Source organism: Rhinatrema bivittatum, chromosome 1 (assembly GCF_901001135.1).
Source record: "Rhinatrema bivittatum chromosome 1, aRhiBiv1.1, whole genome shotgun sequence".
In the NCBI taxonomy this organism is placed as follows: Eukaryota; Metazoa; Chordata; class Amphibia; order Gymnophiona; family Rhinatrematidae; genus Rhinatrema; species Rhinatrema bivittatum.
The window spans coordinates 833,748,708-833,772,412 of record NC_042615.1 but is presented as its reverse complement, the minus strand read 5'-3'; the positions used below and the strand labels follow the sequence as shown (position 1 = coordinate 833,772,412).

Genomic DNA, 23,705 nt, shown 5'->3' with positions numbered 1-23,705 from the left:
CTCTGCATCATACTGCCACAAATCACCACCTTCAGGCTTAAGGCAGAAACTTCAAACATCCGTTTTAACTGAATCGCCAATTTACGGCCCTGAACATCCTTTAGAGTGGCTGAACCCACCACTGGAATTGTTGTCTTTTCGGTAATAGCAGACACAGATGCATCCACTTTTGGAACCCTTAAGAGATTCAGGTTCTCTTCCATCCTCAGGTAGAGCTTTACCATTGCCCTACTGACTTTCAAGACCACCTCTGGGAAGTCCCATTCTCGGTTTACAAGCTTTCGCATTTTCTTAGGCAGTGGGAAGGCACTAAAGGGACCACACAGACCATCCAGAGATTCACCTCTTCATTATCTGACTCCTCCAGAGCAACCTTAACCCCTAGCTCCTCTAAAACCTGGGGAATGAGGGCATGCAACTCCTCCTTCTTCAAAGGCAGACTACCCCGGGGGTCATTCCCTCTGTCTCGGGCATCTCATCCATATCAGGGTCATCCTTATTCACATCAGGATTGCATGCAGGTCCACATCTGCGTCTACATCTGGGTCCGCTCCATGAGGACTTGCAGGATCCTACTGTGGGTCATTAGTTGTCCAAATCCCTGGGATTGCTCTCGGTTCCTGCGTGATTGAGACCCAGACGTCTCAAAAGAATCCCAGAGCCTCCTGAAGACACAACCTTCAGTCTCTTAGCAGAGCAACATGGTTGTCTGTCTCTGAGATGCTTCCCCCATGTTCCCTTTCCCATTAGAAGGGCCCTTATGCAGGAGCAGGACAAATGCCGAAGAAAACTCCTCTAGATCCTCAGCACCCTGACCGTGGAGATTTTCCTCAGACTCCCCTCCCTTATCTGGATCCTCTGCAGCAGCCTGATCCACAGGCGAAAAAGGAGGAGGGGTATCCCTGGACTCCCTGGAGGACACGGGCCTTTGACCTCGATCATCTGCAGGCCTGGCTACCAAATTCGATCCCCCTGGGCCTGCAGCCATGGCCCCCAATGACCTGGGGGGCTCTTTTATCAATAGTTGTGCCTGCACACAGCCTGTACAGAGGGCACATGCATTGAGCCTCCCAGACCAGAGGCCGCCAGCTCTGTACACTGCCATGTGCAATTTCGGCACCATTCCCCACTCGGCACAAACGTCAGCGCTAAGGGGAAAAAATAGCCTGCGTGCACCGACCAACAAGAACAGGCTGCACACGTGGTCTGCATGCTGAGCCGCGTGGCCACACCAGTCTGAAGTGCATGCGGCAAACCTCCTCCAAACACAGGATCTCCCGGTGGCAGGAAAAAGGGCAGGGTCCTAACTCACTCCCTCTTGGTGGCACTGATAGCTCCCACCACCGAACATACCTCCGCCGCTGAGCCGAGACTGAAGCTCCTGGATTCACCTAATCTTCCTCTCTATTTTTTTTTTAACTTAATATAAACTCAAAATAACAAACAGGAATACTTCCCTGTCCGAGGATGATGGCTTGATGGAGGATATCTCGGAGGCAATGAGGGAGCCAGTCCCCTGGCTTTCAGGGCCTCCGGAAGCAGCGGGCTACAGTCAAGACAGGGGTCTCCCAGCTCCACCTGAGGGATGGTCCTCAAAGATACCTAACACCTCAGGGAGCCTCAGTCCAATCTCAGGCCTTCTGCTAACGCCAAATTCTTTATTTTTTTTTTATCAAACTGCTGATTTACACTCTCCATCTGCTGGAGACAGAGAAATACTGAGGGGACTGCAGGTGGCACTCTCAGCTATATAATATTGCTCAAAGTTTTGGTCTCTGCCTCCATCTTCAGGTAGGGATGCAAAACCCACTTGTCTGGACTGATCTGGGTGATGCAACATTTCCCTTGGGTACATCCATGCTGACTGTGTCCCAATAAACCATATCTATCTATATATTGTAAACCACCTTGAATAGTTCACTATATATAGAAAAATTGAGAAATAAATACATTTTCTGTGATTTTGTTCTTTAGAATAGTTTCCACTATTTTTCCTGGCACTGAAGTCAGGCTTACTGGTCTATAGGGATGTGAATCGTTTTCCATATCGTCTTAACGATAGAAATCGTGTGGCAGGAGAAGAAAATCGTGTTTGGCACGATTATTTCATTGAAAAATCGTTAAAAATCGTTTTTTCCGATTAGTGCGCACTAACTCGAGTTAGTGCGCACTAACTGAAAATGATACAAATAGACACTTTCCAGGTCACTGAAGGTCAGTTAGGAATGAATATGTGTTCCTATTGGCTGGCAGCCCTCTTATCTATTGATGTTACCAAGGTTTCCACTGAGGTGATGGTTGGGGGGATGGGAAATGGAACTGGAAACTCATGAACACCAACAGAAAATGAAACAAAGTGTTCACACTTCCCAGGTCAGTAAAGGTCACTTAGGAATGAATATGTATTCCTATTGGCTGGCTGTGCTCTTATCTATTGATGTTACCAAGGTTACCACTGAGGTAATGGTTGGGGGGATGTGAAATGGAAACAGTTGGAAGCTTGACATGTGATGATCAGCACTCACGTGACTAGAACTTCTTTGTTTATTATTTTTGTTAGCAGGCACCTGAAATGCTAGTGCATGTCGAATTTGCCAATCACTGTGCATTTTAGAAAGGTGGTCCTGGCTGGAACTGTACACAGTTCAAATATATGTAATTGATTGTTGGTAAGTGTATTTTTTAAGTAGCCACACTGGCACCAGTATGTTTACTTTTCCTCCTACTTAACTCACTAGCTCAGCTTTGTAAGAAGGGCTTCTCTGCTTGAGTGAGGGTCAGGCAGCTCCCCCCTGTCTTGTGAAGCCAGCCTCTCACTAGTAATGCAGGGAGGGAGCTGTCTCAGACTTCACCATCCTCCCCCCCCCCCCCCTCACCCACACACCATTCACTAGCTGGGACATGGGGGAAGTCAGGAGTGAGGGTCAGGCAGCTCCCCCCTGTCTGTGAAGCCAGCCTCTCACTAGTAATGCAGGGAGGGAGCTGTCTCAGACTTCACCATCCTCCCCCCCCCCCCCCCCACCCACACACCATTCACTAGCTGGGACATGGGGGAAGTCAGGAGTGAGGGTCAGGCAGCTCCCCCCTGTCTGTGAAGCCAGCCTCTCACTAGTAATGCAGGGAGGGAGCTGTCTCAGACTTCACCATCCTCCCCCCCCCTCACCCCACACACCATTCACTAGCTGGGACATGGGGGAAGTCAGGAGTGAGGGTCAGGCAGCTCCCCCCTGTCTGTGAAGCCAGCCTCTCACTAGTAATGCAGGGAGGGAGCTGTCTCAGACTTCACCATCCTCCCCCCCCCCTCCCCCACACACCATTCACTAGCTGGGACATGGGGGAGTCAGGAGTGAGGGTCAGGCAGCTCCCCCCTGTCTGCGAAGCCAGCCTCTCACTAGTAATGCAGGGAGGGAGCTGTCTCAGACTTCACCATCCTCCCCCCCCCCCTCACCCACACACCATTCACTAGCTGGGACATGGGGGAAGTCAGGAGTGAGGGTCAGGCAGCTCCCCCCCTGTCTGTGAAGCCAGCCTCTCACTAGTAATGCAGGGAGGGAGCTGTCTCAGACTTCACCATCCTCCCCCCCCTCACCCACACACCATTCACTAGCTGGGACATGGGGGAAGTCAGGAGTGAGGGTCAGGCAGCTCCCCCCTGTCTGTGAAGCCAGCCTCTCACTAGTAATGCAGGGAGGGAGCTTGTCTCAAACTTCACCATCCTCCCCCCCCCCCCCCTCACCCACACACCATTCACTAGCTGGGACATGGGGGAAGTCAGGAGTGAGGGTCAGGCAGCTCCCCCCTGTCTGTGAAGCCAGCCTCTCACTAGTAATGCAGGGAGGGAGCTGTCTCAGACTTCACCATCCTCCTCCCCCCCCCCCCCCTCACCCACACACCATTCACTAGCTGGGACATGGGGGAAGTCAGGAGTGAGGGTCAGACAGCTCCCCTCTGTCTGTGAAGCCAGCCTCTCACTAGTAATGCAGGGAGGGAGCTGTCTCAGACTTCACCATCCTCCCCCCCCCCCTCACCCACACACCATTCACTAGCTGGGACATGGGGGAAGTCAGGAGTGAGGGTCAGGCAGCTCCCCCCTGTCTGTGAAGCCAGCCTCTCACTAGTAATGCAGGGAGGGAGCTGTCTCAGACTTCACCATCCTCCCCCCCCCCCTCACCCACACACCATTCACTAGCTGGGACATGGGGGAAGTCAGGAGTGAGGGTCAGGCAGCTCCCCCCCTGTCTGTGAAGCCAGCCTCTCACTAGTAATGCAGGGAGGGAGCTGTCTCAGACTTCACCATCCTCCCCCCCCCCCCCCTCACCCACACACCATTCACTAGCTGGGACATGGGGGAAGTCAGGAGTGAGGGTCAGGCAGCTCCCCCCTGTCTGTGAAGCCAGCCTCTCACTAGTAATGCAGGGAGGGAGCTGTCTCAGACTTCACCATCCTCCCCCCCCCCCCTCACCCACACACCATTCACTAGCTGGGACATGGGGGAAGTCAGGAGTGAGGGTCAGGCAGCTCCCCCCTGTCTGTGAAGCCAGCCTCTCACTAGTAATGCAGGGAGGGAGCTGTCTCAGACTTCACCATCCTCCCCCCCCCCCCCTCACCCACACACCATTCACTAGCTGGGACATGGGGGAAGTCAGGAGTGAGGGTCAGGCAGCTCCCCCCTGTATGTGAAGCCAGCCTCTCACTAGTAATGCAGGGAGGGAGCTGTCTCAGACTGGTATCAGGGTTAGGGCACTGTGTGCAGGAAGATCACAACACTCCTGGTATTAATAGGGATAGGGCACTGTAAGAGATGACTGTAGTAGATTGAATAAAGATCTGATGTTTCTGCTCTCCTCACACCAAACAAAAACAACACACAAGCAGAGAAGCCCTTCTTACAAAGCTGAGCTAGTGAGTTAAGTAGGAGGAAAAGTAAACATACTTGTGCCAGTGTGGCTACTTAAAAAATACACTTACCAACAATCAATTACATATATTTGAACTGTGTACAGTTCCAGCCAGGACCACCTTTCTAAAATGCACAGTGATTGGCAAATTCAACATGCACTAGCATTTCAGGTGCCTGCTAACAAAAATAATAAACAAACAAGTTCTAGTCACGTGAGTGCTGATCATTACATTACTTTTTTTGTCAAGCTTCCAACTGTTTCCATTTCACATCCCTCCAACCATTACCTCAGTGTTAGCCTTGGTAACATCAATAGATAAGAGCACAGCCAGCCAATAGGAATACATACATACATATTCATTCCTAAGTGACCTTTACTGACCTGGGAAGTGTGAACACTTTGTTTCATTTTCTGTTGGTGTTCGTTAGTTTCCAGTTCCATTTCCCATCCCCCCAACCATCACCTCAGTGGTAATCTTGGTAACATCAATAGATAAGAGGGCAGCCAGCCAATAGGAACACATATTCATTCCTAACTGACCTTCAGTGACCTGGAAAGTGTTTATTTGTATCATATTCAGTTAGTGCGCACTAAATCGAGTTAGTGCGCACTAACGGGGAGTTAGTGCGCACTAACTCGAGTTAGTGCGCACTAACACGATTTAACGATTTTTAACGATAAATCGTTAGAATTTCTATTGTATCGTGTTCTATAACGATTTAAGACGATATAAACATTATCGGACGATAATTTTAATCGTTGAAAAACGATTCACATCCCTACTGGTCTATAGTTTCCTGCTTCACCTCTGAGGCCCCTTTTAAACATTGGGGTTACAATGGCCACCCTCCAGTCTTCAGGTACAATGGATGATTTTAATGACTGGTTACAAATTACTAGTAACAGATTTGAAATTTAATTTTAGAATTCTTTCAGAACCCTGTGGTGTATTATCATCTGGTCTGGGCAATTTGCTACTCTTCAGTTTGTCAATTTGGCCTACCACATCTTCCAGGCTCACCGTGATTTAGTTAATTTCATCTGAATCTTCACCCTTGAAAACCATCTCCGGAACTGGTATCTCCCCAACATCCTCATTAGTAAACACCGAAGCAAATAATGAATCTAATCTTTCCACGATGGCCTTATCTACATAAGTATCACATAGTCTCACAATGGAGTATGAAATGAGAAACCTTGAATTTAATAAAGTTGGACCATCATAACACTCCACAGATGCTGAATGTAATGTAATTTAGAATTCAGTATTTTACTGCTAAGAGTCGTAAATAATCATTGGTCCTTTTCCTTTTAGCTCAATAAATTTTGAAATGTTTTAATGCTCATAAAAATATACTTCCCTGGAAAAGTGCTCAGCAAGTCCAAGCCCATAGGTATAGAGTACAATTTATATTGGTTTATTTTACAGAAAGTGCACCCTGTATTCCAATCTATCCCCAGATTTGCATTTTCTAGTGATTGATTGTAACATTAAAGATCAGGTTGTGCACTCGTCATTATATACCTCAAACAACTTCCATCAACTTGGATGTTTGTCATGATTGTACTTCATGTGCCTTGAGACTTCAATTTGATCATGGTTTTTTCTCCAGCTGGACACAGACTCAAATAATTGCCAACAGGAATTTCCTGCAAATCCAACTTTGTAGTATGTCTGATTGTGTGCCCATGTAATATGAAGCATATATAGGCATGACTAGACGTATGATTAGGACATGTCTTGTTGAACATAGGAGCTGCTTAAGACTTGTAAAATGGAAGCTCCCTTAGTGTCTAATTTTATGCAATTTAACCATACATTTGAAGACTAAGTGAACCATTTTGGAAATTATACCGCCTCATTAGAGAGTTGGAGATCGCATCAAAAAGCTGTTACAACAAGAGCAGAGGTGGATTTTTCACATGAAAACAGTGACACTGCATGTTTTAAACAAAGAAATCAGGAGGGCAGCACTGTTCTGATGTAATTAATTTTTTGGCCACTCTGACACCCTCATACGTGAATAGACGTCATACCTGGTAGGTGTGTATAAAGAAGGTGAAATGACAGCACTACCCCTATGGGCTTGGGCTTGCTGAGCATTTTTCCGGGGAAGTATATTATTTTTATGAGCATTTAAAAATTTAAAAATTTATTGAGTTAGAGGAATTGTCACCAAAGAACCGATGATTATTTATGACCATTAGCAGCGAAAATACTGAATTTTAAATTACACTAAATTCAGCATCTGTGAGATGATATGATGGTCCCACTTATTAAATTCAAGGTTTCTCATTTCATATGTGACATGTATTAGATTTTGTATGCAATATTTCTTATATTATCTCGTTTGCACTCTTCTGGACTTTTTTTGGTGTACTTATCTACATAAGCACAGAAGAATATCAGATATGCCACACTGGGACAGACCAAGGGTCCATCAAACTCAGTATTCTGTCTTCAACAGTGGTCAATCCAAGTCACAAGTACCTGGCAAGTACCCACAAATGAAATAGATCTCAAGTTACTATACTTTATTGATTAATAGCAGTTTATGGATTTTCCTCTAGGAATTATCCAAACCTTTTTAAAACCCACTTTCACTAACTGCCCTAACCACATCCTGTGGCAATGAATTATTTCCTAACTGCCCCTTTTTACCCACAATAATCTAATGGTCCATCCAACTCCCTCGCAGTGTCCCTGATTTGGAAATATTTTTTAAACGGTTTTATTATGGAGGAGGTCACGTGATGCGAAGAGGAGGTCACGTGATGCGATAGCCTGATAAGCCACGCTTCTCAGAGCTCCGGGTGCTGGCCCGCGAAAAGCTAAATTTTTGAGGTGTCAAAACACTCGTAATCGATAGCGGGGGGTACTAAAAGGCAGCGGAGCAGCTTGGGACGTCAGCGATTCGAGTTGTAGACTGCTCAGAATGTCGGCAAAAATGCCCCGCAAAGAAAAAGAAAAACCCAAAAGTGGAGGGGCTGAGCAGAAAATGCTGGACGGCGGGAAGCAGCAGGAAATGGCGAGTCTGGATGAGGCGGTGATCTCTCATAAGAACATAAGAAAATGCCATACTGGGTCAGACCAAGGGTCCATCAAGCCCAGCATCCTGTTTCCAACAGTGGCCAATCCAGGCCATAAGAACCTGGCAAGTACCCAAACACTAAGTCTATTCCATGTTACCATTGCTAATGGCAGTGGCTATTCTCTAAGTGAACTTAATAGCAGGTAATGGACTTCTCCAAGAACTTATCCAATCCTTTTTTAAACACAGCTACACTAACTGCACTAACCACATCCTCTGGCAACAAATTCCAGAGTTTAATTGTGCGTTGAGTAAAAAAGAACTTTCTCCGATTAGTTTTAAATGTGCCCCATGCTAACTTCATGGAGTGCCCCCTAGTCTTTCTACTATCCGAAAGAGTAAATAACCGATTCACATCTATCCGTTCTAGACCTCTCATGATTTTAAACATCTCTATCATATCCCCCCTCAGCCGTCTTTTCTCCAAGCTGAAAAGTCCTAACCTCTTTAGTCTTTCCTCATAGGGGAGTTGTTCCATTCCCCTTATCATTTTGGTTGCCCTTCTCTGTACCTTCTCCATCGCAATTATATCTTTTTTGAGATGCGGCGACCAGAATTGTACACAGTATTCAAGGTGCGGTCTCACCATGGAGCGATACAGAGGCATTATGACATTTTCCTTTTTATTCACCATTCCTTTTCTGTCAGAAGCTTTGGAGCCCAATTTTACTGGAATCGCTGAAAACTTTGCCACACTTAAAGAATCGCTCACTGATATCGGTCACAGGATTGATATTACAGAGGGCCGTATAGCGGCAGTGGAGGAAGATCAGCAAGCCCTCGTGGCGCAAATTACTGCATTGGAGACCGCAGCAAGCACAACAGACGCCAAACTAGAGGACTTGGAAAATAGAGCTAGAAGAAATAATTTAAAATTCATGGGCCTGCCGGAGGAGATTCAGGAGGGTGAGTTACAAGCTATTCTTGAATCCTGGCTTCCTGGGGCCTTAAGTGTGGAATCCTTAGAGGGCCGGCTTACAATAGAAAGGGCTCACAGGCTGGGCCTCCGGAGAGACTCTGATACGCGCCCCCGCCTAGTGATAGCATGCTTCATGAATTGGGCGCAACGTGCTACTATCCTTGCGGCTTACCAGAAAAAAAGAGACTTAAAGTATAAAGATCACAAAATAGTGATATTTCAAGATTTTTCTGCTGCGGTGGCAGCCAAGCGACGATTGTTTTCGGCTACCTGTAATGACCTATACAATAAGAACATCAGATTTGCGCTCCAGTATCTGGCTTTATTAAAAATCTGGCGAGATGGCAAGGTGAGCACCTTTGATTCCCCAGAGAAAGCTACTGCCTGGTTGGGAACCCCTGGAAACAATAAGTAGGCATGGGGACAAGCTCCCAGACATTGGAACTGCTGCGAGAGGAAGGCTATTTACAAGTACAGCGGCTATTGCCAGATAGCGCGATGATGTGCAGCAAGCTGATTAGTGTGTGGTCCGATTGCTGAGCAGCGATTTGTAGGCTGAGAGGGAGGATCATGTTATGAAGCGGTTCGGACATTTTGGATAATGGCATGCCTCCCGTTTATAGAAGGTTGAGTTTCCAGGGAGGACATGCGCCTTGGCCGGTATGACAACATGAGGCTGCTGTGTGATCTGCCCTGGAGTGTACCAGGTCAGCTATGCCTATGGCTGGCGAGGGTCACATGCGTTACTGACTACCAAGTGGATGAAGTCCTCAGCCAGGTTATGGGACTTGTATGGGTCTTGCACGACCCTGGGGACCTACCTTCTGGCAGTCACCAGTTCGTAATGTTCAGTTTTGTTCACATACTGACTGCACCTGATAATATGCTGGTTCTTGGGTTGTAACGTTGTTAATGCATAAACCATGTTCTGTAGCTAACTATGAAGATAAGTTGTCATGACTATGGGTTCTGTAGTTAATTCTGTATACAGTGGGCCAGCACCTGGTCGCATCGTAAAACGGACCTCTAGCCCATCGATGTGGGCAGGATTGATTATACTGTTTATAGTTGTGGGGGGGATGGGGTACAGGGATGGGGGGAACTCAAAGGGGGGACATACACCATACTAGGGTAAACGATTGGATAGATACAGTAGCTTTAGGACTTGAGGGGGGGGAGGTCCAGGCTGGGAGACCGATCCCCTTAAAATAAAAAAAAAGGCTCCAATGGTACACGACTGCATTGGCCACAGGATAGGTTATACACAATATATCTCCTGGAATGTAGGTGGAATAAATACGCCTATTAAGCGGAAAAAGATACTTAATGCATTACAAAGACAAAAAGTGGGGACAGCAGCCCTTCAAGAAACTCATTTGTCATCCGCTGAAAGTCTTAAATTGAAACGGCAATGGGTAGGACAGTGCTTTTATAACCCAGCAATTGGACGTAAGGCCGGAGTTGTACTCTTAATCCATAAGAGCCTTAAATTTGAATTACTGAAACAGGAATCTGATGCCCAAGGACGGTTTCTAATTCTAGTTGGCAAGATGACTGGCAGGGAGGTAACAATCTGCAATGTATATGCGCCGAATGTGTATACCCACTCTTTCTTTCAGGGGCTGGTGGGACAATTACTGGGCATATCTCGGGGCTCCCTGGTTCTATTAGGTGATTTTAATTGCGTGGGGGACCCCAGTGTAGACCGCTCTCGGCCCGTACCTAACTCACCTAATATGATGGGGAAAGGGATTTCATACCTCTGTGCTGAGTTACAATTGTTGGATATTTGGCGGACGCTTAACCCGACAGAGAGGGATTATACTCATGTTTTGAAGGCGCACTCGACGTTATCCAGAATTGACTATGTGCTGGTTTCTTCATCACTATTGCCTCAGATAGGACAGGTTAAAATTGGTCCTATAGAAATCTCAGACCATGCAATTATCTGGGTGGAAATTGGAGATGAACTTGGGGAGACTCCATATCGGCTTTGGAGATTCCCTGGCCACTTACAAGGGGATTCTAAATTCCGGGACTTTCTAATCAATAAATGGGATGATTTTGCGCACAATAATAGGGAACATAAGAACGATCCGTGGTTGTACTGGGCAACCAGCAAGGCAGTAATGAGGGGAGAAATTACCTCCTATATGATAGCACAATCAAGGGCGATGGCTAGTACTATAGTACGTTTGGAAACACAGTTGAGACAGGCCAGGCAACAGATGGCGCAAGTGCAATCTCCCCAGGCCCAAATGCATTATCATGACATTTTGCGTATTTTGAATGGGATACTGCATGAGAGAGCACAGAGGGGACTGCAGCGGGGTGCTCATAAACTCTTTAGGTTTGGTAATAGGTCTGGGAGGGTTCTTGCAAATATGGTTTGTTTAGCCAGGGGGAGTACAGTGATTGACAAGTTGAGGATGGTCGCCGCATCTCAAAAAAGATATAATTGCGATGGAGAAGGTACAGAGAAGGGCTACCAAAATGATAAGGGGAATGGAACAACTCCCCTATGAGGAAAGACTAAAGAGGTTAGGACTTTTTAGTTTGGAGAAGAGACGACTGAGGGGGGATATGATAGAGGTGTTTAAAATCATGAGAGGTCTAGAACGGGTAGATGTGAATCGGTTATTTACTCTTTCGGATAGTAGAAAGACTAGGGGGCACTCCATGAAGTTAGCATGGGGCACATTTAAAACTAATCGGAGAAAGTTCTTTTTTACTCAACGCACAATTAAACTCTGGAATTTGTTGCCAGAGAATGTGGTTAGTGCAGTTAGTATAGCTGTGTTTAAAAAAGGATTGGATAAATTCTTGGAGGAGAAGTCCATTATCTGCTATTAAGTTCACTTAGAGAATAGCCACTGCCATTAGCAATGGTTACATGGAATAGACTTAGTTTTTGGGTACTTGCCAGGTTCTTATGGCCTGGATTGGCCACTGTTGGAAACAGGATGCTGGGCTTGATGGACCCTTGGTCTGACCCAGTATGGCATTTTCTTCTTCTTAGGAAGGGAGATGGGACACCATTAACGACTGGGAGGGAGATATGTGCAGAGTTCCGGGATTTTTATGAGAGGCTCTATTCTGAAGACAGATGGGGGGGGTATAGCTCAAGAGGAGGACTATTTCCGTGATTTGCACATACCAAAAATAGACCCCCAAAAACTAGCTTCTCTTAATAAGCCTATACAATTGGACGAATTAAGGAGCGCTATTATGGCAAGTAAGGCGAACAAAGCCCCAGGCCCGGACGTCTTTAGCGCCGAGTACTATAAATGTCTAATTTCCCGGGCCACTGAAGACTTGCTTCTTTTTATAGAGAGGCTCAACGGCATGGGCAGTTCCCAGAGGAGACCACGAGAGCATTTATCACTGTTCTTGAGAAGCCGGGTAAGGACTTGGCCTCCCCGGCGGCCTATCGACCGATATCTCTTTTAAATTTTGAAGCCAACTTATTTGCAAAAATAATGGCGGACAGGATGAGTGGTGTTTTTCCAGACCTTATTACAGATAATCAGGTAGGCTTTGTCAAAGGTCAGGCAATCAGCACAAATATCACAAAATTGATTATAGCAATGGAGGAATGCCATAAACAGGGGACTCCAGCAATCCTAATGGGCTTTGATTCAGAAAAAGCCTTCGATAGGGTTTCCTGGGATTACCTGTTCTCGGTCCTGGGGAGATACGGTTTTGAAGGAGAGAGAGTTCACAATATCAGGATGCTCTATCATGCTCCCAAATCTGCTATTCGGGCGAATGGTCAGGTTTCAGAAGATTTCAGATTATATCGGGGTGCCAGACAAGGATGCCCTCTGTTACCATTATTGTACATCCTCTCAATTGATCCGCTTTTACGGAAAATAGAAGCTGATCCACAGATTAAGGTGTTCATTTGGGGGAGGCAGGAATTTAAAGTATCTGCTTTTGCAGATGATGTTTTGGTGTTCCTTACTTCCCCGCAAGGTTCCCTTGAAAGAGTACTAGCCCATCAGAGACTGTTTGGGTCCTTTGCAGGGTTGAAAATAAATGTGGACAAATCAGAGGCTATGGATCTGGGGATGTCGGTACGCCAAAATTGGACCTGGGATTTTCTACTGAAGTGGGCAGGTAATACTATGCGATATTTGGGTATTCTGCTGACTAGAGATGTCACGAAGCTTCAGGAGATGAATATTCGTCCCCTATTACACAATATGACTAAGAAACTGCAAATGTGGAAATCACTTCCGTTGTCTTTGAAAGGCAGAATTGCGCTGTTAAAAATGTTGGAATTGCCTAGATGGCTGTATGTTTTACAACAATTACCTATCTGGTTAAATAAGGCGGACATTGTAGGCATAAACAGGGTTATACGTACATTCCTGTGGGGTGGACGCAAACCCAGATTAGCCCTAAAGACACTTCAGCTCCCCAGTAGGCAAGGGGGGTTGGCGTGCCCGAATTGGAGAGCATATAATTGAGCTTGTGTTTTGCGCCATGTCCAGGACTGGCTGGATGGCACGGGAAAATTCACACCTCGTACCTTTTTATTAGAATGGCTTAGTCCCTATAAGCCGGAATCCCTGATGCAAGTTGGGGGCACTTACCTCCCGGCCACTTATCGGGGACAAATGATATTAATGTCAGGGCGGAAGGCCTGAAGATTTCTGTGTACGCATATCCTCCGCTTACAAAATCCTATAACTCCTTACATGCCGTTATGTGGCAATCCCATGTTTCCCAGTGGTATGATGGGGGCTGTTTTCAAACATTGGGAGACTAAGGGGATACGAAATGTTTATCAATTGTTTGAGCCGGGATCCAGGAATTTGTGGTCTTTTCAAGATTTCAAACATGTTTATGGGGTGCGACCACAAGATTTCTTTGCGTACTTGCAGGCACGGCATTATGCTCATAGCCTTGTAGGTTCGTATACCATGGGAACGAGGTGGGAACCTTTGCGCGCAATTTTTATGCCCAGGGAAAAGTCAGGCCACTCTTGCTCTACCTTGTCTCAAGCCTTACGAGACATACCTGTTAATGAGGCAAAGATGGAAATTCAAAATAAATGGGTTCAAACAGCCAATGTTTATTTGGCCATATCGGATATTGAGGAAATTTTGGTAAATAGTAATAAAATATCGGAAAATGTTTTGCTTCAGGAAGTGGGGTTTAAACTCCTACATTGTATGCATATCTCCCAAGCTCAGAGATTTGCGGCCCGCCTTTGTGAATCCGCAGTTTGTCTTAAATGTAAAACGGAAGTAGGGACATATCTTCATGGATTGTGGGAGTATCCTCAGTTGGAGGCTTTCTGGACAGAGGTGTTGTCGAGTCTGGAAAAGATACTCAACACTCCGGTTCCCAAGGACTTAAGGCTTTGCCTCTTCCGATTACCTCAAGGAGACCTGAAGGAGCTGCCAGACTGTGACCAGCGTTTCTTGGACAAGGCGCTGATCATAGCGGTGCAGACGATCATGTCGTAGTGGATATCGGAGGATCGGCCCTTGGGTGGGCAATGGCATGCACGTCTGGTGACGCTCTTACAACACGAGTTTTGGACGGCGCAATCGCAACCGACGGCAAAGCAGGATATATATACAATGGTATGGAGTAAGTTTTGGTGGTCACTCACAGACTCTAAACGGGATTTGATCCTTACAGTTACTGGATACAAATACAAACAGTCGGGAAAGACTGGGTGATAAACCTAGCGGGAAACTGATGGGTCAGATCTGGTATTTCTATGACAATGTTGCTATGCCTCAGCTATATGGTGTATGTGTGTGTTTGGGGGGCGGGGGGGGAAGGATGGGGAGGGGGAGGGGTCTAAACTGTTTAATACTGTTTATATTGTTTTGTTTTATTGTTAAAAACTGTAATAAAGAAAGAATTAAAAAAAAAAAGGTTTTATTATGAGATTACAACTATGGCCAGCTTCTTTTCTAATCTCTCTTAGCTGTCTTATCTTGTTTTTCATTTAACTTGCCAGTGCTTATACTTTTTATTATTTTCTTCAGATGAATTCTTCTTCCAATTTTTGAAGGAAATATTTTTGGCTAAAATAGTCACTTTCACTTGACCTTACAACCAGGCTAGCAGTCGTTTGGCCTTCCTTCCACCTTTTTAAAGGTATGGATTATGTTCTAAATGCGATTCTAAAACAGTCCTCCTAAATGTCCAGACCTCTTGTACACTCTTAACCTTTCTAGCTGCAGGTTTCAATATTTTTTTATTTTCCTCCTTTTATTGATGTTTCCCTTTTGAAAGTTTAGTTCTAGAACTGTAGATTTACTTATTTACCCCCTTTCACTTACTAAGTCAAATGTGATCACTATTGCTATGTATCCCTATCACTGTTACCTCTGTCACCAAATCCTGCATTCCACTAAGAATTAGATCTAAAATAGCTCCTTCTCTCGTTGGTTCGTGAACCAATTGCTCCATGAAGCAGTCCTTTATTATCTCCAGGAACTTTACGTCTCTAGCAAGTCCTGATGCTACATTTACCCAGTCAATATTTGGGTAATTGAAATCTCCCATTATTATTGCACTGCCAAATCTGTTAGCTTCCCTAATGTCTCTTAGAATTTCATCGTCCATCTGATTATTTTTGCCAGGTGGACGGTAGTATACTCCTATAACTATACTCTTACCCAACACACATGGGATTTCTACCTATAAAGATTCTACTGTGCATTTAGTTTCTAGTATGAGCTTTATCCTTTCAGTCTCTATGCTCTCCTGGAAATAAAGCGCCACATCCCCACCAAGTTTATCCTCCCTACCATTGCGATATAATGATGCCAATTATGTCTCTTATCATTCACTGATATACACTCTCTCTCTCCCATCTTACTTCTTAAACTTCTGGCATTGGCATACAGACATTTCAAAGTAGGGTTTTTGTTTATATTATCAATATATTTATCAGTTGATAGGGATAATTTGGAATCTTTTAGCTCAAGTGGTTCTTTATAGGCACATGGACTACTTTTGCTTTTCTTGAAACCTCTCTGTTGGGATGTCCTAACTCTCCATTTCATTAGTATCTTTAGAAGATTCCTCCCTCCAAACCATGCACTGGTGAGTGACTGTTGACTTTCCCCTTTGTTCTTGTTTAAAAGCTGCGTGCTCCCCTTTTTAAAGGTTAGCATCAGCAGCCTGGTTCCACCCTGGTTAAGGTGTCTGAGGCTCTCTGAGGATTTGACTATATCACACTAGCAGTGTACATCTATAGAGTATCAGAGTGTGTGACAGTGTTACCTGCATCCTGTCTGAGGCTCTCTGATGATTTTACTATATCACACTAGCAGTGTACATCTATAGAGTATCAGAGTGTGTGACAGTGTTACCTGCATCCTGTCTGAGGCTCTCTGATGATTTGACTATATCACACTAGCAGTGTACATCTATAGAGTATCAGAGTGTGGGTCAGTGTTATTACCTGCATCCTCTCTCAGACTCTCCGAGGCCCTTGGATGAGTGCTTATCAGGGACAGTTTCAGGGCTTTCTCCCAGTTCCCACCTATGAGTTCTTCAGAGACAAGTGTTCTGGAAGGAAATGATGAAATCCAGTTCAAATAGATTGTTAATGCAGCTGTTTTACAGTTGGTGCTTGGTTAATCACTTTGCTAATGACGGAATGAAGAAGTGGAAGAAAAGATGAATTATTCAGTATAATGGGAATGAAAATATATATGGACCTGGCATAGAAGAATGTAGAGAGAATGCATGGATGGATGGGTAGTGAATGAATGAGGAAGGGATTTTAGAATAGATGAATGAAGGACAGAGTGAGGGGATGAATGAGAAGGTGTGAATATGTGAAGGGACAATGGATTAATGCAGTGTGAATGAATGAATGAGTGGATGGAAGAAGGAATGAAGAGTAAGCGAATGGGCAAAGAGAAAGATAATGGATGGGCAATTAAAGACTCTGCCATACATGAAGTGATAAATGGGAATTGGATGTGGGGAGAATAAGAGGGATGAAAGACAGAGGCAATGGATGATAGTGAATGAAGAGATGCATGGAGAATGAATGTCTGGGTTGTGGATGAATGGGGATGGAGTATGGACAGATAGAGCAATGGATGATGATGAATGAATGGATGGAGAAAGAATGTCTGGGCTGTAGATGAATAAGAATGGAGTATGAAAGACAGAGCCATGGATGACAGAGTGGATGGATAGATGGTGGAATGAATAGGGAAAGTTGGATGGGTAGTGAATGAATGCCTGCATGGGATGGCTGAATAGATGGATGATAGAGAAAAAATAGAGAGAATTTAGGGACTGAGAGTGGGTGAATGAAGACATAACTGGTTGGATTAGGAGTGAATGAGATGGAGAATTAATTGATGTATTAATGAGGAATGAATGTGTGGAGCATGCAGGGATGGAGAGCGAATGAAGGGATGGAGACTCAGTGGAGGAAGGATGAAGAATGAAATGGAATGAATAGAAATGAGGGATGAATGGATGAGGAATGTGGGACTAAATAAAGGAATGAATCCACTGATGGATGAGGAGTGAAAGGGAATGAACAGAGAAACGAGGGATGAATGGATGAGGAATGTGGGGCTAAATAAAGGAATGAATCCACGGGTGGATGAGGAGTGAAAGGGAAAGAACAGAGAAACGAGGGATGAATGGATGAGGAATGTGGGAGTAAATAAAGGAATGAATCCACGGGTGGATGAGGAGTGAAAGGGAATGAACAGAGAAACGAGGGATGAATGGTTGAGGAATGTGGGGCTAAATAAAGGAATGAATCCATGGGTGGATGAGGAGTGAAAGGGAATGAACAGAGAAACAAGGGATGAATGGATGAGGAATGTGGGACTAAATAAAGGAATGAATCCATGGGTGGATGAGGAGTGAAAGCATGAAAGAACAGATGTCATGGAATGAAAATATTATAGAAGAAAAGTGTAATTAACAGATTTGTTTATGGAAATTATGGGGAATGCTGGGATGGTGAGAGAATGGAAACATGATAAAGAGAGAATAAAGGAATGGAGAGTCAGTGGATGAAAAGTAGATGGAACAGGAGTGAATAAGAATGAAAAGATGAATGGAGAACCGGATGGGTAAAGGGGAATTGGTAGATGATTAAATGGGACGATTGGATAGAGAATGTGGGACTAGATGTAGAAATGAATGCATGGATGGATGGATGGATGGGTAAAGGGGAATTGGTAGATGATTAAATGGGATGATTGGATAGAGAATGTGCGACTAGATGTAGAAATGAATGCATGGATGGATGTGTAAAGAGGAATTGGTAGATGATTAAATGAGACGATTGGATAGAGAATGTGGGACTAGATGTAGAAATGAATGCATGGATGGATGGGTAAAGGGGAATTGGTAGATGATTAAATGGGATGATTAGATAGAGAATGTGGGACTAGATGTAGAAATGAATGCATGGATGGATGGATGGATGGGTAAAGGGGAATTGGTAGATGATTAAATGGGATGATTGGATAGAGAATGTGCGACTAGATGTAGAAATGAATGCATGGATGGATGGATGGATGGGTAAAGGGGAATTGGTAGATGATTAAATGGGACGATTGGATAGAGAATGTGGGACTAGATGTAGAAATGAATAGATGGATGGATGGGGAATGGATGAGTGGGGAAGAACAGATGGAGGAGCGTAGAAATAATGATAGGAGAATGAGGGGATGAAGTGGAGAACCGGATGGGTAAAGGGGAATTGGTAGATGATTAAAGGGGGACGATTGGATAGAGAATGTGGGAGTAGATACAGGAATGAATGCATGGATAGGGAATGGATGAGTGGGGAAGAACAGATGGAGGAGCGTAGAAATAATAAGAGAATGAGGGGATGAAGTGGAGGAATGGATGAGTAAATGGTGAGTGATGGCTGTCACCTGATCTTGGAGGAGATGGTGCCTGATCCTGTAGAGAGGGCTGTCCAGTGATGTTCGGACATCACATTAAGAACCAGTCCTTTCTTCTGCCTCTCTTCCAGTGCTGCCTGTTTCTCCTGTGGGGCTCTTTCCACAGCCCGTCTCAGGGCAGACATCGGAGGGATGGAATTCTCAGACACTGCAGACTGAACACTACTGCCTGGCAGGCTTCATGGAGCATGGGGAGAGAGGAAAGAATACCTCAGTCCTTTTATGCAGGGGTCATTAGCAAAATGATAACATAAGAACATGCCATTCTGGGACAGACCAAGGGTCCATCAAGCCCAGCATCCTGTTTCCAACAGTGACCAATACAGGCCATAAAAACCTGGCAAGTACCCAAAAACTAAGTCTATTCCATGTTACCATTGCTAATGGCAGTGGCTATTCTCTAAGTGACCTTAATAGCAGGTAATGGACTTCTCCTCCAAGAACTTATCCAATCCTTTTTTAAACACAGCTATACTAACTGCACTAATCACATCCTCCGGCAACAAATTCCAGAGCTTAATTTGCGTTCAGTGAAAGACTTTTCTACAATTAGTCTTAAATGTTCACTGTATCAGACTATGGAGTTATTCTCCAGCTGTCTTGTTTTTGTTCTATGTAAACCGGTATGATTTACATGTAATGTAAGAATGTCGGTATATAAAAATCCTAAATAAATAAATAAATGTGCCACATGCTAACTTCATGGAGTACCCCCTAGACTTTCTATTATCCGAAAGAGTAAACAACCGATTCACATCTACCCGTTCTAGACCTCTCATGATTTTAAACACCTCTATCATATCCCCCCTCAGTCGTCTCTTCTCCAAGCTGAAAAGTCCTAATTGTTGCGGTCCCGACCGCTTCCCTTCTGTTAGGGCTCAGGCCCGCCTACCTCCGCTTCAGTGATCACCGCATTCCGCCCGCTCCAGACCCCGGGGGCTTCTCTCACTCCACGTGGCGGCCGCCATTACGGGCCTGCTTCCCTTCGGTCTCGCGCGCGCGCGAGGACGTCCGTCTTTAGCGCCCAGCTCCCGGAAGCCCGGCCCCATCCGCGCTGCTGACGTCACGCCCAAGTCCCGATATAACCAGCATTCAGACTCGCTCTCAACGCCTTGCAACGAGGTTCACAACTTCTTAGTTGCTGCCAGTTGCGTTCCAGTTGACTTCCACGTTGCCTGCTTCAGACTCTGGTTTGCTTCTGACTCCGCTTCAGCTCGCTGCCTGCCTCTGACCCCGGTTTGCTTCTGACTCCGCCTCAGCTCGCTGCCTGCCTCTGACCCTGGTTTGCTTCTGACTCCGCCTCTGCTCGCTGCCTGTCTCTGACTCAGGTTTGCTTCCGATTCCGCTTCAGCCTGCAGCCAGCCTCAGACTCCGGTTTGCTTCCGACTCCGCTTCAGCCTGCAGCCAGCTTCAGACTCCGGTTTGGTTCCGACTCCGCTTCAGCCTGCAGCCAGCCTCAGACTCCAGTTTGCCTCAGACTCCAGTTTGCCTCCGACTCCGCTTCAGCCTACAGCCTGCTCCAGACTCCGGTTGCTATAGACTGCAGTTGCCCGCTGCCTTGCCTTCAGCCGGCCCCGGTCTTGCAGCCGGTCCCCTGCCTTCTGGGTACCTTGGACTTCCTATTCATTCTGCTTGCACTGGTCCCGGCCTACGCCCACCTCAGCCTCTGGACATTCCGTAACCAGCTCCGAGTCCTGAGGACCCGGGACCCTTCGGGCTCCTCCTGGGGGGTCCCTGGTTCCTGGGTAAACCCTTCCAGCTTGTGGCTCCTCCCCCCGGCCTACCCTGCCTCCCTAGGAAGGCTGGCCCAAGGGTCCACTATCGCTTCAGCAGCATCAAACTGCAACAGTTTGCAAGGCCATGGACTCGGCGGAGGCCCCAAGCCTGCAGGCCATCCCGGGCATGGCACAACGCCTCCAGCAGCAACAGCACTGTATCAACACACTTGCTGCTACCGTGGAACAGCTGGTCTCCCGCCTGGAGGCCACTCCTCCAGACCCACCTTCAGCCCCTCCTCCGGCTCCGGTACCCAGTCCGGCATCTGTGACCCAACTACCCACGCCAACCGGGTATGCGGGGGATATCAAGACATGTCATGGGTTTTTGAATCAATGCTACGTGCGCTTTGCCCTTCTGCCTGCGCAGTTTCCCTCAGAAGCAGTTAAAGTAGCGTATATATTCTCGCTACTGGATGGTAAGGCCCTTGACTGGGCTTCACCCATGTGGGAGCATCAGGACCCCTTGTTACAGAATCTGCAGGAATTTGTCCTCAACTTTCGCCTCGCTTTTGATGATCCTGCACGCCAGACCACCGCGGCCTCGGAGCTCTTGCACCTCAGGCAAGGGACACGCTCGGTGGCCGATTACACCATAGACTTTCGTACACTGGCCATGGAAGTTGGCTGGCGGGATGATTGCCTTAGGGGAATCTTTCTGGAGGGGCTTGCCAGCCGCATCAAGGATGAGTTAGCAGGCCGAGACCTCCCGGAGGACTTAAACGACTTAATTGACATCGCTGGCAGGGTGGATCGCCGCCTTCAGCAGCGGGATAAGGAGACCCATTCCTACCGTAAAACTCCACCACCCTCATCTGCTGCCACTAGAACCCCGCTGCAACCAACTGTTGAACAAGGAAACTGCTCATTCTGAGGATTTTTGTGCGGGTGCCGATCCTGAGGTTGCCTTGAATTCAGACTACCTCCCTGGAGCGGCTCCCGTGTTTTATTCTTTATTTGTTTATTCACGCCAATTTTTAATCAAAATTTTTTGCATTTTTGTCCATTACTCAATTTTCCATCGGTTTACCCGTTTGGCGGCCCGACCCTTTACCTTATATTGCTTACAACCACTTATATGCAACTTTTTGCAGCTAGATACGGGTCTGTTCCGCCGGCCCGACACGGTCCATGTTTCGGCGTTTTGCCTGCTTCAGGGGCTGCGGGAACCGGAACGGAATCGAGTTTGCCTGTGGACCTAAAAATACCACTATCGTTAAATCTTATAAAAGCCTCACCAATTACTATTTTAAAATATCAGTACCCCATTGTTTGAGCTATCAATATTACTTACTGTTTTACGGTCAACTCATTTACGTGAGACGCGCCTTCACTTCCAAATCCGGCGTCTCTCTCTACTCAGCTGTTAATAAGCCCCTTGACGTCATACCGCGGGCCAATCATTCTGTCTCCCTACGATCCTTGATGTTAGCACCCTAGGGTGTTCTACTGCCTGGGGAAGTGACGTCACCTATGAACGAAATTCACTGCATAGAAAACTATCTAGATTGCCTGGTCAGAGACGTGCCGTTATCATTAGATTCTAAAAAGAGTTTTATGGATATTCCCACCGTACATCGATTTTATTCTTTTAGCGGCAAGTGACCGGTCTCTTGTTTATCTATCTGTTATGATGGTTGCTCGCTCTTAATATACTCAGATTCAATGTAATATGTACTCTAATTGTGGCCGGGGATGTAATTACTACCCTGATATAAATATGCTATCTAACTCTGTGTACAATACTTTTAATTGTTTGTTTATTGCCTCTAAACTCTATGATTGTTACTTTTCATTTGTTTATTTGTTGACAATTAAAAGTATTGTACACAGAGTTAGATAGCATATTTATATCAGGGTAGTAATTACATCCCCGGCCACAATTAGAATACATATTACATTGAATCTGAGTATATTAAGAGCGAGCAACCATCATAACAGATAGATAAACAAGAGACCGGTCACTTGCCGCTAAAAGAATAAAATCGATGTACGGTGGGAATATCCATAAAACTCTTTTTAGAATCTAATGATAACGGCACGTCTCTGACCAGGCAATCTAGATAGTTTTCTATGCAGTGAATTTCGTTCATAGGTGACGTCACTTCCCCAGGCAGTAGAACACCCTAGGGTGCTAACATCAAGGATCGTAGGGAGACAGAATGATTGGCCCGCGGTATGACGTCAAGGGGCTTATTAACAGCTGAGTAGAGAGAGATGCCGGATTTGGAAGTGAAGGCGCGTCTCACGTAAATGAGTTGACCGTAAAACAGTAAGTAATATTGATAGCTCAAACAATGGGGTACTGATATTTTAAAATAGTAATTGATGAGGCTTTTATAAGATTTAACGATAGTGGTATTTTTAGGTCCATAGGCAAACTCGATTCCGTTCCGGTTCCCGCAGCCCCTGAAGCAGGCAAAACGCCGAAACATGGACCGTGTCGGGCCGGCGGAACAGACCCGTATCTAGCTGCAAAAAGTTGCATATAAGTGGTTGTAAGCGATATAAGTAAAGGGTCGGGCCGCCAAACGGGTAAACCGATGGAAAATTGAGTAATGGACAAAAATGCAAAAAATTTTGATTAAAAATTGGCGTGAATAAACAAATAAAGAATAAAACACGGGAGCCGCTCCAGGGAGGTAGTCTGAATTCAAGGCAACCTCAGGATCGGCACCCGCACAAAAATCCTCAGAATGAGCAGTTTCCTTGTTCAACAGTTGGTTGCAGCAGTATAACACAAGGCAACAAGGTTAGTTGATATATAGTTGCCACTAGAACCCCGGCACCCAAGGGACTTCCTGCCTCTGCCAACAGTGGAGAACCCATGCAATTGGGCAGATCTCCACTAACTCCCGAGGAAAGGAGAAGGCGCCGCTTGCAGGGCCTCTGTCTCTACTGCGGAGGCAAGGGGCATTTCCTTGCCAATTGCCAGGAACGTCCGGGAAACGACCGTGCCTAGGTTATACCGAGGAGCTACACCTAGGCTCTACTGGATCATCTCCTCTATGCACTTTGCCAGTGACTCTTAAGTACCCCGGTGGGGAACTCCAGATCCGGGCATTCATTGACTCTGGTGCCGAGGGAAA

General features: G+C 45.9%; 1 protein-coding gene across 1 annotated transcript in view; it reads right to left on the bottom strand.

The window, feature by feature from the left end:
- Positions 1-688: 688 nt before the first annotated feature.
- The window catches only part of LOC115073646, a 71,628-nt gene continuing 48,611 nt past the window's right edge, over positions 689-23,705 (bottom strand). Inside the window, exons 5-7 of the mRNA XM_029572248.1 lie at positions 18,812-19,018; positions 16,351-16,457; positions 689-1,041 (exon numbers count right to left, since the gene is read on the bottom strand). Of these exons, the coding sequence (XP_029428108.1) occupies positions 689-1,041; positions 16,351-16,457; positions 18,812-19,018 (667 nt within the window). The remainder of the gene's footprint in view (positions 1,042-16,350; positions 16,458-18,811; positions 19,019-23,705) is intronic.